The sequence below is a fragment of the Euprymna scolopes genome, chromosome 18, assembly GCF_053919585.1.
Source record: "Euprymna scolopes isolate OS-2025 chromosome 18, ASM5391958v1, whole genome shotgun sequence".
In the NCBI taxonomy this organism is placed as follows: domain Eukaryota; kingdom Metazoa; phylum Mollusca; class Cephalopoda; order Sepiida; family Sepiolidae; genus Euprymna; species Euprymna scolopes.
The window spans coordinates 3,196,589-3,214,073 of record NC_136499.1 but is presented as its reverse complement, the minus strand read 5'-3'; the positions used below and the strand labels follow the sequence as shown (position 1 = coordinate 3,214,073).

Genomic DNA, 17,485 nt, shown 5'->3' with positions numbered 1-17,485 from the left:
TTAATCGCCATATATATTTTATAAATTACTATATATATATATATATATATATATATATATATATACACACACACGTGTGTGTGTGTGCATGTGAATAATGTATAGGTATGTAACCTTGTGTGTGTGTGTGTGTGTATATGATTATGTATGTGCATGTATATGTTGTTTTTTATATGTATATATATATATATATATGCACACACATAACCTTGTGTGTGCATGTATGCAAAAGTATATATACATTATATATGCATGTGTGTGCGTGTATATATATATATATATATATATATATATATATATGTGTGTAACCTTGTGTGTGTGTGTGTGAAAGTATGCATAGTGAAGATAAGTCGACGAACGGGAGGTAAATGCCGATAGTCCAAACTGTTTGTTCCCTCCTTTTCTGGATGGGGAAAAATGATATCAATAATAAAAAGCAAACAAGATGGACCGGCATTGAATGTCATGTAATTAATCGGAGCTGAGAGAGAGAGAAAAACAATGAAGAATAGTAAAAAGAAGGGGGGTTAAAAATAGACCCACATATACCGTCAGACCTGCATTAGGATTATTATTGTTCTTGTTGTGAGGGGGCTTCTTGCTCAGGCTGCTGCAACAGGGAGAAAGTTCATTTTGTTTTAGTTTTTTTTTTTTAATGAATAGCCAGTCTTGATCTGGCAAAATAAAAAAAAAAAGAAAAAAAAAGAGATGAGACGACCACAGGGTGTGATCACTTGATGAGCATGTGGCAGTGGTTAGTGGTGGCTACGATGGCTGCCACCACCACCAAAACCAGATGTGATGGCAGTCGTTTCATTTAAAATTCCTGCTGTTGCTCTTTGCTGATTCTCATCAATTCCTTCAAATGGAGACGACAAATTCTGGATTAATATAGGAGAATCCAGTAAATTCGGTTTGATCCAGATTCATTATAAATAATTTGTCTGTCGGGGTCAACTTGGGGGCTTCACTGGTGAATTCGCGGTCAAAGTTGCTGACGTCTTTCCGCGATTTCTATAAAGAGAAAAATAATAAACCATTGAGCAAAGAAGAGTCATCTCCCTTGAAACATTACAAAAAAAACAAACAAAACAAAGAACAAAACAAAGAAAAACTTGGAATAAATCATAAATTTTACTCATCAAGGTAATAATTTACCTTATTCCTACAAAGACGAGATACAACACAAGGTTGGTTTAATGTGGGGGGGGGAATGCAATTTGTCGGTCTAATTTTCATTCTTTGCTCATTGGATTCGTTTAACGTGAAGAGAACTTGAACAGTGTTGTCCACACTGTCACTTGGGGAAAAAATTGGATCAAATGACAAGACATAGTCAGGATGACTGGAAATTGTTCCAAATGCATGAGTTGCCAGAGTTTGGGTCAAAGTAACTATCTACGGGACTCCATTCTGAATTTTCTTTCAGTCAGATTTGTTTCCCTTAGATTTGACTGCCTTTCAGGGCTGACAAGCTCAATCACGACCACAGAAAGACAAGGCTGGTTAACTGAAAAATGACGTCACGGACAGTAAGCAAATCTGGCAAACCGTCAGACTGACAATAATGAATGAGAGCTTTTTGGAAAAGAGCATTAGAACATTAAAAAAGAAAAGTGAGGAATACAATTCGATTAATATTGAAACTGAACTTTATCAATATAAAATATAAAGATTATATGTTGAAACATTTAAATAACTATTACTTTTAATACAGAAATTATATTTCAAGTTTTGCTTTTCTGTTCTTCTATGTTCATTTTTTTTTCTCCATGTTTTCCATCAAAATGTGTAGAGTATTTTCATCTGTTACATCGTTAGGAATCCTATACTCCGCTTATAGTCTTCATTTTCTTATCAATGCAGAATACATGGATACGAAAATGAAGTTCACACAACTAAAGAAATAAGCTAAAAGACAATCATACCATGACGTGAACATTGGTTAAAACCTAAGAAAATATAGTCAACATCTACGATATTAAATCAGGGTGGTGGTGAATTTGGGAGAGGACATTATTATTTATTATTTCACTCACTATGGTTGTCACACAGGCCATCATCAGTGATCTTTCACAGTAACCTGTGGTGTTCCCTGGAGACTGAGTGACAACAAGTTTCCCCAGATTTCCAGTGTTCTCCACCTCTTGACCACTCATGCAGATGATTGCACGTTATCACAACAGCCGTTTGCTATTGATTTCTCGTTGACATTGACCATTGGTGTTTCCTCGAGTTTAAGTGATAAAAAGCCTCCTCAAGGTACCAGTTTCCACTGCACACTTCCAGTCGAGTTCTGGTTTGTACTCTCCCACCACAGTCTTTCCATCCTCCCTAACCCTTCACAACTAGTTGGTGTAATGCCAGTCGATGTCATCTACACCAATTTTTTATTATTGTTATAATAATAATGGTGCTTGTGCAGTGTATGCACCATGCTATATTTTAGATAGTATTTCCAAGTTAAATTAAATTTTTATGGTATCTTTTTTCATTAAATTGTTAGATGAAAGTGCAGAATAGTTAGAAAGCACCCCATGTTAAGAATGGCTTTCTAAATAACATTATTTCAGCATGGTGCGTACACTGCACGAGTACCAAAATAATATTTATTTATAAGATAATCACAAGAAAATATGTTAACTAAAATTTAATGTACTCTTTATTTTTAGTTCATATCAAAACTTAAACTAAAACTGATTAGTTGATGAATTTTTAAGATGAATTTGTGGTCATATGTCTTGAAAGAGAATAGAGAATTTCTTATTTCATTTCCCATTTCAGTCATGTAAATTATTTACAGTTAAAGTGTTGTAAAACAAACAAACCAAAATTTTTACAGTTTTAAATATATTCTAAAGAAATAAATTACACCCGGTGCTAAAATATTGAATTCATTGATCGTTTGAGTTAAGAAACTGTTGTGAAAAATGCTTCTAACTTTAAAATATTTGGAAATAATCAATGAAAAGTTTTATTTATTATTAATAGAACGGACTGAAAAATATTCTCATATAAAAATTGTTTGTTTTGCGGTTTAAAAAAGTAAATAAAATGAAATATTCAACTTTCTTTGATAGACATAGTTCAAAGAAAACAAGTTCAGTTCACTTCCTGCTATATGTTGTTAGATTAAAATTAATCTCTCCTACTGTGCAATTATAATGATTGCAATTATATAATTATCCAAATAGAGAATTGTTCTTTCTCTTTAGGAGAAGAAAATACATGCACGCTTGGACCACCTTTATAAAATTACCACGGCCATTCTCTAAGGCAACAAAAAATATTTTTATGCCTTCTAGCGTGGCCACGTGGTTGAACACAGCAAATTGTAGGCAGCTTCTCTAGGTAGGCACCCTTTACCTACATGTCGCTCTGGCAATAGCGCCATGCTGACAGGTTCACTGGCCTTCTATATCTCGATCGCCGTGGCTCAACCTACCTACTATATACGAAAGGCATAAATACTGGTTGTTGCTGTCTAGTAAAGGGGGATAATCTTTTTAAGAAAGAGTTATATCCCTTGGATTCTTAGGTTTCTTTTTTAGTTTTATTTACCAAATATGTCATCTAAAATCAAATCCTATTTATTTGTGAAAAAAAGCACAGTGAAATCACAAGTGAATTTTATTAAGTACTTTATGCACTATGCCACGTGTCAAGATGAGGACGGTAACCCGAAGCATCTAAATAATACAAATAATCAATCCACGTCTCAAACATAAACAAATCAAATCGTTTTCATGCACATTTTACATTTAAACAATTCCCAACTGTAAATATATAAAAATGTGTAAATATATAAAGAATGACATTTAAAGAGAGTTATATTGTATAAGTAACACTGAAATCAAACAGAAAAAAAAAAGGAAAAACAAATTATTTTCCCAAAATGTTACCCTTATGTATCCAATGAAAGTAGCTAAAATTGAGAAAACATTTCTGAAATAAAAATGGATGTTATTAATATTTCAAGGTTATTAATATTTCAAGGTTATTAATATTTCAAAGTTATTAATATTTCAAAGTTATTAATATTTCAAAGTTATTAATATTTCAAAGTTTCAGACAAAACTGTGTGCACACAGATGTTTTTTTTTTTCTTCATTTAAGAATTCGCCATGGGTGTATAATTCTTCAGGGAGGAATTTCCAGTTTAGGAATTTAAATTTTAGTTTTAAAATAATTCTGTACAAATTAGGAAATCAAACATTTCCATAAAGACATAGTTTTTAAAAATTTTAGATGAATTTGAAATAACAAAATAGTTGCACACTATTTGAAGACACTTATTTTGAATATAAACTTGAAAACTTTGAAAATTTTAAGAGTCAGTAAAATGATAAAATCATTTTTATGTCCTTTTGTTGATGTTGTAAGTCCGATATTTCGCTGAAAAATAGCCTCATCAGGGTAGTTAGTCAGTCCGTAGTTTTCTTCTTCTTCATTTTGTTGTTATAGAGGAAGAAAGTTTTTTTTTCTTCATTTTGTTGTTATAGAGGAAGAAAGTTATTTTTTCTTCATTTTGTTGTTATAGAGGAAGAAAGTCCTGGAGAAGAAATTTAAAAGTATGAGCTGCATATTTTTGACGTGTGCGTTCGCCCCAGTTTCGAGCAGGAATATGAAATAAGAAAATGGTTGCACACTATTTGAAGACACTTATTTTTAATATAAACTTGAAAATTTTGAAAACTTTAAGTGTCAGGAAAGTGATAAAATGTGTTTTCTTCATTTAAGAAAAAAAACAAAAAAACTACGGACTGACTAACTACCCTGATAAGGCTATTTTTAGCGAAATAGCGGACTTACAACAAAAGGACATAAAAATGATTTTATCATTTTCCTGACACTTAAAGTTTTCAAAATTTTCAAGTTTAGATGAGTTTGTTTTCACAAAATATCAACCTTTTAAGGGATTATTCAATGCTGAAACAACATTTTTTTTCCTTTCTTTTATTAATCCACTAGCCTGGGTACCCAGCGTTGCCCAGGTATTTGGAGGTGTGTGTTGAGCCAAAAAATAAAAAAAGTGATAACAAACACGCAGGCTCAAACTCGCGACGCGAAAGTGGAAAAAACCTGACGTCTTACCACTACTCCATGATACGACCGGAAATTCGGAATGTTAAAATTAAGTCATTCCAACCGATATGATGACTTGCAAAAATGGTGATGCAAAAAATCGACCCCTCCTTGTAGAAAACTGCCCAGGTGATGGTGAAGGAATTAATGTTTTTGAATAATTTTTCGATATTTGTCGTCCGAGACTTTAAGCTTCAAAATGACATTGATCTCGTGAAAATCCGTTGCCTCTCTCGAAAGTTTTAGGCAGACTTACAAAAATACATACATTTAAACAGACAGGTGAGATTTATATTATAGACTAGCCTGGGTGCCCAGCGTTGCCCGAGTGTTCGGAGGTGTGTGTTGAGCAAAAAAAAAACAAAAAAACAAAGTGTTAGTAGGCAGGAAGGCTCAAACGCGTACTGCGAAAGAAAAGGACATGAAAAAAAAAAAAACATGTGACGTCTTTGCTGTTTCATCCATCACCAAACCGGAAGTAATGAAGGTTTAAATTAAGGCTAGTCAATCGAAACGAGGGGATGACTTTCGAAAATATTGGCAAAAAAAGTGACCCTCTCCTTGTAGAAAAGTTGAGGGTGTGGGAATTAATGTTTTTAGCCAAGTTTTTTGCCCGAGTGTTTGTCGGTGTGTGTAGGAAAAGAAAAAGTGGCAGGCTCGAACCCGAACAGTGAAGGAGGAAAAGAATGTGGGAAAAAAAACAAAAAAAGTGTTAGTAGGCAAGTAGGCTCAAACCCGATACCTTGAGGCAAGGTTGGAAAAAAAAGTGAAAAGAAACGCTACGCTAAGAGGGCAGAGGAAGTGAGAATCGTTCAAATTAAATGATTAAAAAAACACAAATGCTTAAATGAACGTCTGCTTTTCTGGGTCAAACATTACGCCATATAAAAATGAAATTCTGGCTGCAAGCCAGTTAAGCTTGAAGCTTTCTATGTATTTGTTTGTTTCCTCAAGATGTTGGAAAAAACCAGCTCCCCATAAAAAGGGGAGTGTCCAAATGAATAGCAATTGTCTGATATGATTGCTTGCTGGACATCACAGTATGAAAGGCTGAGAATAAGACTTCATTTTCATAGTTTCACTATTATAAACGAACAAACGCGAGAAGACAGAATAGCGGGTATTTTATAAAATAAAAGTCGCTTAAATAAAAGATAGACACAACCGCCTTTCATAAATTGGAGATATTATAATCTAGGGAGTATATGAAAAGTTCTAAGAAATGGTAACCCCCCCCCCCCCGCCCCAGGTGAAAAAAGCCTTTTGCCGGACATACAAAAAAGTGCACACACAAACACACATTTTCGCTTTCATATAATAAAACCGTTAGCAATAGACAGAGGCTACAAAGCTCATCAGAGAATGCATAAAACTTAGGAACATCATGGTAGTTAGACAATACAGAACTCTGAAAATGTGACAGTGATACATGTTCATTCATACAATTCAGGACTGCAGAATACAATGCGAAAGGAGATTGCTAGTACAGCTCTGAGCAAATGCCAGTGTCATCATGATGCAGAAGATCTAATGTGAATGTATGCAGTTGCTGGTTTGGTTTGTTCAGATACAGCACAAGGCAGTATTTACGCAATGCAGTCGGGTAAGAACCATGAAATAATCTGTAAGCAACAGAAGCAACCGTTATATTTCAGTGAGTAGACAGCAGATCTAATCCAAGCAAATCATATACTTCAGAGAGAACAGGGTCGCAGCAGAAAATGATGATGGCATGATGCTGAAGACACTCAAGAGAATCAGAGAATTCATTGTCGACTCCGGCAAACACTAGGGACTCGTATTCCAAGTGGGAATGAATCATTGCCGTGAATAATTCGATACAAGTAGCTATTAGAGATATTTTTCCTCAATGTAAACGTTTTGTAAATTTATAATAGAATCTGTAAGTTAAACGGAAATTTTTGTTTTTAAATAAATGTTTATTTTAAGATTTAAAATCAAGTTTTGATATCATTTGATTTTCTAATGATATCAAGAAAAAAAAACACAAACTGATTCTATGACTGATGAAGACGTATTTCACCGAAACTGAGTTAATGTCTTTTTCTTTTTTACAAAGGAGTCATCACTTATGACGGCCTGGAGGCCACTCGAGGATAAGGGTCACTGAGTGTATAGTAGTCAATCGGAAAATATAGTAATCGTTAGTAGTGGAAATTTGGTAAATTGGATTACTTAAGGGGAACGGCTCATCAAGAATTTGTTCACGTTGGACTTGACGACAACCATATTGTAGTCAGTTGGGAAGCAGGAAAGCGGAAAAGAGTTCCACAGGCTTGCAGTTCTAAGAAAGAAACTTTGTTCATGGAATCTACATTTAGGTTTAGACACAGATAAAGAATGAGTTAAATTATTGATAGCAGTTTCAGCTTGAGGAGTGTTTTTATTGAAAGTTTGGCAAGGAGAGACCATAGATTGGAGCTCAGACGAGCACTTGCCATGAAAATAATGAGACAGGCTTGCAAGGTCTCATCTGTGGGAAAGAGGTTGCAGGGAAGAGAAAAGGGCATCCCTCACTAGGCTACAAAGACTATTTTGAACTCTATATCAAGGCAAAATAAGGTGCTTCTAGCAGCTCCTGTCCAGATGTGGCAACAGTACTCGATCCTTGGATGTACTTGGCTCTTATACAGGTAGAGAATTGCATCAGCAGTGAGATATCTGCTGAAGTGGTAGAATGATTCCTCCATTTTTCCAGCAACCTTGGCAATGGCTTCCCAACAGTTATGGTGCACAAATGACTACACGAGTGAAGATTAAAACTTCTCATGAAAATGTTTTTATTGCTGTGAATTTTTTTATTTTTGGCTAACTTTAAAATTTTTTCCTTCTTGACAGACTTTAAAATTCCTTTTGTTGCAACTTTTATGTACAGTATATGATTTTTCTTTCAAGTATATAAAAGATTTGAACTGGTCATAGCCGATTCCAAAAACCACATTAATACACACCTCATCTCCAATTTTTTGGAGAAGTTGGAAAGGTTGTTTAACATTACAGCAATTATTTCTTTCAAATGAATTGAAATCGACCCAGAAGTTTTCAAACAGGAAAGGCAGGAAAAATTGACCTAAAATTTGCTAATGAATTTGAATAAAAAAGAGAAAAAAAATCAATTTATATGAAACCGATAAATAAAATAAAACATGTATTCATGATCCAATTGTTGATCCAGGAGTTCTAAACTTAGCTAGAAATCTAATGGATCTTCTGAGCAAAGGTTTTTCATGAAGCACTAACAAGATAATTTCTAAAATAAATATGAAAAACATTAATTTGAAATTAACTTATACTTGTTCAGTAGTTGTTCCAGTTCGTAATTTTACTATATTTTCGTTTTTCAACATTCTTTTGTTTTTGATTAATCAACAAATTTGTTGCATTCAAAAAAAAAAAAAAAATTTTTTTATTTACTTTTTCATGAACCACTCTGAAATTCTCTGCACTTGTAGTTATGTATCGTATTTCTTTCCAGTAAAAAAAAAGAACAATAATTAAATGCCCGCAGCAATTTAATTTTTCCATATAAAGCATTTGGTCCTCTTTAAGAAATGGCTTTTGGAGCCCCTCAGCCTAACTCACAGAACCCTATGGTTCCGTGGAGCCCATTTTGGGAAATGCTGATTTACGGGACAGTTGCTGACATTGGATTTGAATACATCTTTGTCTTATCAATTCCCATGGACATCTTGAGTTAACAGAGGGTCAATAGCCTCTGAACAATGCGACTATACAAATCAATGGCCACACACATGGGGAAGTGACGTAGGGAAAAAATGAATATGACCGTATGTAAAAAATGACTTTATTGATTGATTTGTATTTTTGACCACTCACCGACGATAACCCACAAGTGCAGAGAGTACGCGTTTGTTATAAATCGCATGTGATTCACTTGTTTAACGTTTGTTTTAACAAATTGTTTTATCGATGTAAAATGTGACGCCTGTGTAATGCAAGCTTTCCCTGCCAATGGTTCCTTCAAGAGATATTGATAAATACCTTTCATACGAATGTACAAATGCATTTTGCAGTTGTTTCATTTTGAACCTAATTTTCTTGTACAGTTATCGAATTGTAAATAAACTGGAGAAAAAAAAAAGATTCAGTTATGCGTCGGAACAAAGTTTTTTTTTCAAAATTGTCAATAAAATTCAGAATAATTTTTTTTTTTTACCTAACCCTAAAAAGAAAAAATATTGTTTGCATTATGAAAGAAATATATAAGAGTGTAAAGTATTTTAGTATGTAAGGGTTCCTTGGGACATCACTTTTATTGGAAGAGTTCTACGAAAGTAAAAAAGTTGGTAAACATTGGTCGAAATTATTATTTTGATAACTGACATAGACTATTATATACAAGTTTAATTCCTCATCACAGACATCAAGATCATTTCAATGGTGATTGTATAAATACTGATTAAATGGAAATATGTAGAAGATTTATTTAATTAAAATCAGCCTTATATCCTTAGAAGGTGAAATCTGAACATCTTGAAATGTTATAAGTGACATCTTTTATTAAGTCTTACCTGATCTTAAATGGAACACGTATATCAAATCTGTTGCCAAGGCCGCTGGAAAAATGGTGGGATCTTTCTATCGATCCAGTAGATATCTCACTGCTGATGCTATTCTCTATCTATATAAGAGCCAGGTACGTCCAAGGATGGAATACTGTTGCCACATCTGGGCAGGAGCTGCTAGAAAGGACTTGTCCTGCCTTGATAGAGTTCAAAATAGACTTCGTAGCCTCGTAGGAGATGTCCTTTTCTCCTCCTTGCAACCTCTATCTCACAGAAGAGATGTTGCGAGTTTGTCTCTGATGTATCGTTATTTTCATGGAAAGTGTTCAACTGAGCTTCAATCTATGGTCCCCCCTCGCCAAACTTTCACAAGAAACACTCGTCTAGCTGTAAACACTATCAATAATTTCCCCCACTCTTTATCTGTGCCTAAACCTAAACGTAGATTCCATGAACAAAGCTTCTTTCTTAGAACTGCACGCCTGTGGAATTGTCTTCCGTTTTCCTGCTTTCCGGCTGACTACAATATGGTTGTGTTCAAGTCTAAAGTAAATAAGTTCTTGATGAGCCGTTCCATATAAGTTATCAAATTTACCAAATTTTCATTACTAATGATTACTATATTGACCAATTTCTACTGTACACTCTTTAACCCTTATCCTTGAGTGGCCTCTGGGCCTTGATAATGTGGTTATGCCTTTGTAAAAAAAAAAAAAAAGTCCACCTTCAAGTACAGCTCATAGTTTCACATATATTCATAACTCCTAGTGTTTTTTAGCTTCATTGTGATTTCTTTGATTTTTTTTTTCACAGCAGAAAATGGGTACTTATGCAGAATATGAACCGTGCTGAAATAATATTTAGAAATCCATTCTTAACATGGTTATGAGACGGGGAGGGGACTTAAAAATAACTACTCTGTACTATCACCCAACAATTTAATAAACAACAACAAAAAATTCTATTAAAAAAAAGAACACTGTCTGTATTCTTCATAACATGTTTTCCGAGAAAGATTAATTAAAGGTAAGCAAAGGTTGACACCTCATCCCTCCTGGATCCACTGTTGACCATTCAGATGAATTTTGATTAAAAAATAAAGTCACAAGTTCAGTAAAACAAATTTTGTTGTTAAATGGACCAGATTTTTTATAAATAACGATGTTTGTCTTTAATAGATAATCTGTGATTCTGAAAAAAAGAAAATAAAACCCCAGAAATTGATGGAACATTTTTTTGTGAAGGAGGAGATTTCCCACCGGCCTTTGCAACATTCTGATTTCAATGCATTTTAAATGATTGGAATCAAAGGTCAACTCTTTCAACTTTGACCTCTTCGCAGCCAAATTTTTTCCCTAAAACTGATTAAAAAGCTTGATGCATGTCTGAATACCCTTTCTGTAAAATTTCAAATGTTTAGATCTAAAATTGGTTGAATAGTTTGCTAGAGACCGCAAAGGTCAAGTCTTTTGAACTTTGACCTTTTGGTAGCCAAATTCTCGGCCAAAAACCGATTAAAAAGCTTACCCTATGTCTGAATACATTTTATGTAAAATTTCAAATGTTTAGACCAAAAATTGGCTGAGAGGTAATTTACTTATTTATTTTTTAATTTGACCCCAATTTTGACCCCTTACCATTTGTCAAATCAAATCAAGTTAAAAAGTTTGATCCATGTCCAAGGAACCTACATCTAATATTGCATGTGTTTAGACACAAAATTGGCGGAGGAGTTTGGTAGAGTTTTCAAAGGTCAAATTGTTGAACTTTGACCCCTTAACAGCCAAATTTCTGGCCGAAAACCGATAAAAAAGATTTTCCCAAATCTCAATATCTCTTATGTCAAATCTCGAGTCTGTAGACCGAAAATTGACAGAGTTATATGGTAAGGAAGTATACACACACAGACACACATACAGACATTTTCACCTTGATAGATAGATAGATTACATTCATGCTTTGAGTAAGATTCTCTTAAACACACACATTTTATATATATATAGTAGCAAAAGTACCCGCCGTTAACTGGATTCAAAAACAGCCTACAGAAAATGGACTCTGATTTATTAAAGTATGATAGGTTATGAAAAGGAAGGGTTGTAAAGAGATAGCTTCGAATTTGGGGGTATCAAAACCAAAGCAAAATATGATGAAAGTAAAAATAAAATAGATAAATCCCATAATTTATTATACCATGGCTGTTCACACTGAAATACTTATCACAATATTCTGTGGATCTATATTAAAAACCTTGTTAAACTTTGTGATATATTTCAATTCTATGGAGGTCAGGCGCGAACGAACACCCCATAATTTTATTATACCATATTTCTTCAAACTGAAAAATAATTATCAAAGTATACTTATGCAGATAGATATGAAAAGTCTTTATTAAAGTTTGTGCTTATTTCCATTCTATGGAGGCCAGGCGCGAACGCAGACCCCACAATTTTATTATACCATCCCTATTTAAGTTAAAACATACTTATCAAAGTATTATGTACATCTATATCAAAAACACTTGTAAACGTTTTTTTTAATTTTTAAATTTTTTATTTCCATATTTTGTTGACCAGGCGCGTACACAAACCCCACAATTTTAATGAATCATTATGCCAGATCAAACATACCCATTCCTGTGTCTCGATACATCTATCATTATATGTGATCAGTTTTCTATAATAGTCAACCATATAGGAGCCTATTCGTGACCAGACACACACACAGACATTCAGCTTTATATTATATATATATATATATATATATATATAAAAGCGAAAATGTATGTATGTATGTATGTTTGTGTGTCTGCTAAAACCTTTTGACCGACGGAACAAAAATTCACAAACTTGGTATCATATTAAAGCCCCACCCTCCGGACGACAAATATCAAAAAATTAGCCCAAAAGGACAATCAGAAGTGCGTCAACTGATTGATTTTCTGCAGGGGGGGGAGCCCCCAAAAATTGACATTTTAATGTTAAACATTACATATTTTTAAATCGATTTATAACTGCCCAAAAAAATACGAGCACCAACTCTTCTACATAAAGTATACACGGGGCCGTTTATTTTGGGTCAACTTGTATTTAAAACCGCTGAGTCATGTCACGTGATCTTGATGTCAGCAAGCTCTAATGGCAGTCTGAATTTAAAAACGTTGTTATCGGTAAAAAAATTTAACCCTCACACAAGCTAAACTATGAACTTCTACGCTATGACAACGTTACCAAAGTTATTAGCACATTAAAAATAGTTAGATACAATAGTGAAACGAAAAATAACAAGCCAAAAATGTGAAGTAAAAAAAAAATATGCTTACAAAAAATATTAACGATCAAAGTTTTTACAAAAAAAAAACAGCCAGACGCCATTTTCTTTTTTAGTAACAGTCTTTAGAGTAAGGAAGAAGGAGAGAGAGAGAGAGAGACACACACACAAACAGAAAGAGAGAGAGACAGAGAGAGAGACAGATAGAGGGAGATGTCTAGACAGGAAACGAAATACGTAATTTAATAAACGCTAATGTGAAGTAAAACAAAAAAAAATAAAATACTGCTACGTCTTCTCGTAACGCTCCCGCGATGACCTCATTTAGTGGCTATCTGTCAATCAAACCTCTTTCACTCGCTTTATAAGCCTTATTTTAACACTGTAATCAATTCCTCGTACTCTTGGCCTAGACAGTTAAGTGGTTGGAGTTTGTTTCACCTCCGCCTCAAGGCTCCCGGGTTCAATCCAGCCTCACGACCAAAACTATTTTTTTTTTCTTTTACATCTTTAGACACGTGGGCAACGTTTCTTTATTTTTTTTACTTCGCTTATTCTTTAGTTTACTTCCCCCCACCCCCTATACACACAGCGTTTTTTTTTTGGGGGGGGGGGGTTCCGATTTTTTTAACATCATTTCAGGGTTATTACTTATCCCCCCCCCATACACACACCTACAAACACCCGGGCAACGCCGGGTACCCTCCCCCCGCTAGTATATATATATAAAAAGAAAATATGTATGTTATACGTTTAAAGGCAAATTATAACGCAAAGATTTTGTAAAATAATCATTTGCTTAAAATCAATATTTCGATACATCTTCCTGGTTTTTTGCTTTCCTTTTTCCTGCCATGAAAATGTAAAGACTTCAGTAGTAAAAATCCTTGTATTTCTTCAACGGTGATGTCCAGGAGAGAACGCGTGATTGCCTGTAGTATAAAATAGTTGGATTATGTTCTTGGAGGAAAACATATGTTGAAATATTGATTTTAAGCAAATTTTTATTTTGCATAATCTTTGCGTTATAATTTGGCTTTAAACGTATAACATACATATTTTCTTTTAATATATATATATATATATATAATATAAAACTGAACGTGTGTGTGTGTCTGGTCACGAATAGGCTCCTATATGGTTGACTATTATGGAAAACTGATCACATATAATGATAGATGTATCGAGACACAGGAATGGGTATGTTTGATCTGGCATAATGATTCATTAAAATTGTGGGGTCTGCATACGCGCCTGGTCAACAAAGTATGGAAATAAAAAATTTAAAAATTAAAAAAAAAACGTTTACAAGTGTTTTTGATATAGATGTACATAATACTTTGATAAGTATGTTTTAACTTAAATAGGGATGGTATAATAAAATTGTGGGGTCTGCGTTCGCGCCTGGCCTCCATAGAATGGAAATAAGCACAACCTTTAATAAAGACTTTTCATATCTATCTGCATAAGTATACTTTGATAATTATTTTTCAGTTTGAAGAAATATGGTATAATAAAATTATGGGGTGTTCGTTCGTGCCTGACCTCCATAGAATGGAAATATGTCACAAAGTTTTTTTAATATAGATGCACAGAATACAGTGTGAACAGGTATGGTATATTAAATTATGGGGTTTATCTATTTTATTTTTACTTTCATCATATTTTGCTTCGGTTTTGATACCCCAAATTCAACCCAAATTTACAACCCTTCCTTTTCATAACCTATCATGCTTTTATAAATCAGAGTCCATTTTCTGTAGGCTGTTTTTGAACACAGTCAATGACGGGTACTTTTGCTGGTATATATATATATATATATATAGCCAGTAGAGTTTATTTTCCTAGAAGTACATCCAATGAAATAACATGTGTCTACCAAAATAGTGCTCAATGAGTGAACAGAGCAGGTATATTAATTTTATATTAATTTTATTTATACAAACATATGTTTGTATAAATAAAATTAATATATATATATATATATATATATCATCTTCTTCTATTATTTAAAAGGGAAAATGTGTGTTAGTTTGTGTGTGTTTGTATGTCTGCCAAAAACTTTTGACAGATGCATTGGACCATGACAAAATTGGTATCATTAGAAAAATCTCTCACATGAAAAATATCTAAAAAGTGACCAAAAAGATTAATTCTGGTCAACTGGGCCGTTTTTTGGAAGTAGAGATCAATTTATTTTGCAAATCATACACCTAGCAATCTCAATGCACATTTATAAAATGTTATTTTGACCTGCTGTGACCATGACAGTTAACGCGTTAGCTTTTTTTTCACCTCCTTTTCCTCTTTTGCGTTACAGGTTCAAGCCTGGCTACTGTGGCTACTTTTTTTTTTTTTTTTGAGTCACACGGGTAACTTGCTGCTATTTTGATTGACACAAAAGTTCATTTTTTCTTTTAAAGGCTGGGTGTTGGTTGCTCAATGACCTTAGTATACCATCTCTCTCTACTCAGGCAACGCCAGGTAGCCATGCTAGTATATAATAAAGCTGAATGTTTCTCTGTACACAAATAGGATCCTTTATGATTGACTATTATACAAAACTGACTACATACAATGATAGACAAGGTATCACGGATCAAAAATGGCTATGTTACATTTTAAACAATGATGGTTTATTAAAATTGTGGAGTCTGTGTATGCACCTGGTCCCCAAAGAATGGAAATAAAAAATTGAAAACTTTTACAAGAGTTTTTGATATAGATGCGCATAAGAATACTTTGATAAGTATGTTTCAACTTGAATAAGGATGGTATAAAATATTGTGGGGTCTGTGTTTGCGCCTGACCTACATAGATTGAAAATATGCCACAAACTTAAACAAAAACTTCTGATATCTATCCACGTAAGTATATTTTGATAATTATGTATCAGTTTAACGAAATATGGTAAAATAAAATTATGGGGTCTGCGTCCGTGCCTGACCTCCACAGAATGGAAATATGTCACAAAGTTTAATAAGTGTTTTTATAGTATAAATTCACATAAGAATATTGTGATAAGCATGTTTCAGTTTGAACAGGTGTCGTATAATAAAATAATGGGGTCTATCTGGCTTTCATAGAATGATTTTTTAATTTTGTTTACAAAAATATAGTTTAAGAAAAATAAGTTGTTTGTTAATAATGTCAAAACCAATTTAGGTGACCGAAATAGGATTTGACCAATATTTAAATACAAATAAAAATGGAAGGGTTAAACTGTTTGATATTATTTTCTGTCTGTGTTCTTGTCCCCTTAAAGTAACTGATTTTTTTTTTAAATATCCAAATTACTTAAAGGCCATTTGTTATCAGAAATAATTAAAATATTGGTCAAATCATATTTCAGTCACCTAAATGGGTTTTGACAAACAAATTATTTTACTTAAACTAAAAAACGAAAAACACCCGTCTAGCTGAATCCACTGTGAAAAATTTCCCCCACTCTATATCTGTGCCTAAATCAAAACGCGGATTCCATGAACAAAGCTTCTTTCTTAGAACTGCACGCCTGTGGAACTCTGTTCCGTCTGCCTGCTTCCCACCGGACTACAACTTGGATGTGTTCAAGTCCAATGTTAACAAATTCCTAATGAACCGCCCCCTTAATTAAACACTTCATCAAATCTCCACACTAACGTAATGTACTTGCAATAACCCTTATCCCTGAGTGGCTTCCGGGCCTTTATAAGTGGTGATCACTGTAACCCCCCCCCCAAAAAACTATATTTTCAGAAGAAAATATAAAAACTGTTTATAATATAGATGCAAATTCATCTTATATATAATATTATGAAATAAATGAAGGATTAAATAATGAGGTAGATAAAGTATGCCAAAGTAAGACACCGAAGTATAAATGAGGATTGTGAGGGGCAAGAATTACCTCAGTCAAAAAGGATTTGCTCTCCTGACTGATGAGGAAAGAGCAGATACTGAATTTTTAATTATTCATCTTTCTCTATCTATCTTCTTCTATCTATATTAAAAAGTAGCCGCAGGAATTCCCCTCTGGACAAAAGTATCATAGGTTTGCAACAACAGATGCCACATACAAATTCAATACAACTAGGCTAATAGCCACAATCTTATGTAGTTTTCAAACACTATTTTAGACACATTCAGTCGTGATAATAAAATACTACATTGCGTGATAATAAAATGCTACAACACCATCACAATTGCAACATCTCTAGAGAAAGGAGTCCCTATTTTTCTCTCTAAATATTTAGTACTACCACTGCTACCAGTTGTCACCGGGACAAATTCTACATGTTCTACAGATTCTGTGATTACACCAACCGTAACTGGCTCATACATACTGGACTGGTCAAAAGTTCTGTCACACTGTTGTATTTTAGGTTTAAGTTAATATTTTTATATCTAATTTTTGTTTCTGCATTACAGATTAAAGTTTGCGCTTTAATAAAATAATATTAGCATTTACTGTACAATTATTTAATATCACAATTAAAATGGAAGCAAAAAGAATTGAAATTGCTGCTCTACTGCGTGTGTCACATAAAATAATAACAGACATTGTTCAGTATAAAGGAGTGTGTGAGATTTGTGTGCCTTGT

At 33.6% G+C, this 17,485-nt stretch overlaps 1 protein-coding gene across 4 annotated transcripts in view; it reads right to left on the bottom strand.

Moving 5' to 3' along the window:
• Nucleotides 1-359: 359 nt before the first annotated feature.
• The window catches only part of LOC145297482 (calcium-dependent protein kinase C-like), a 731,210-nt gene continuing 714,084 nt past the window's right edge, over nt 360-17,485 (bottom strand). For 3 of the 4 annotated variants that reach the window (XM_080143353.1, XM_080143354.1, XM_080143355.1), the window contains one exon: nt 360-1,014. Coding sequence is in view for 2 of the 4 variants with exons in the window: in XM_080143354.1 (XP_079999480.1) it covers nt 862-1,014 (153 nt within the window). In the remaining 2 variants the exon portion in view is untranslated. The remainder of the gene's footprint in view (nt 1,015-17,485) is intronic. The other variant, XM_080143356.1, reaches the window with a different exon arrangement.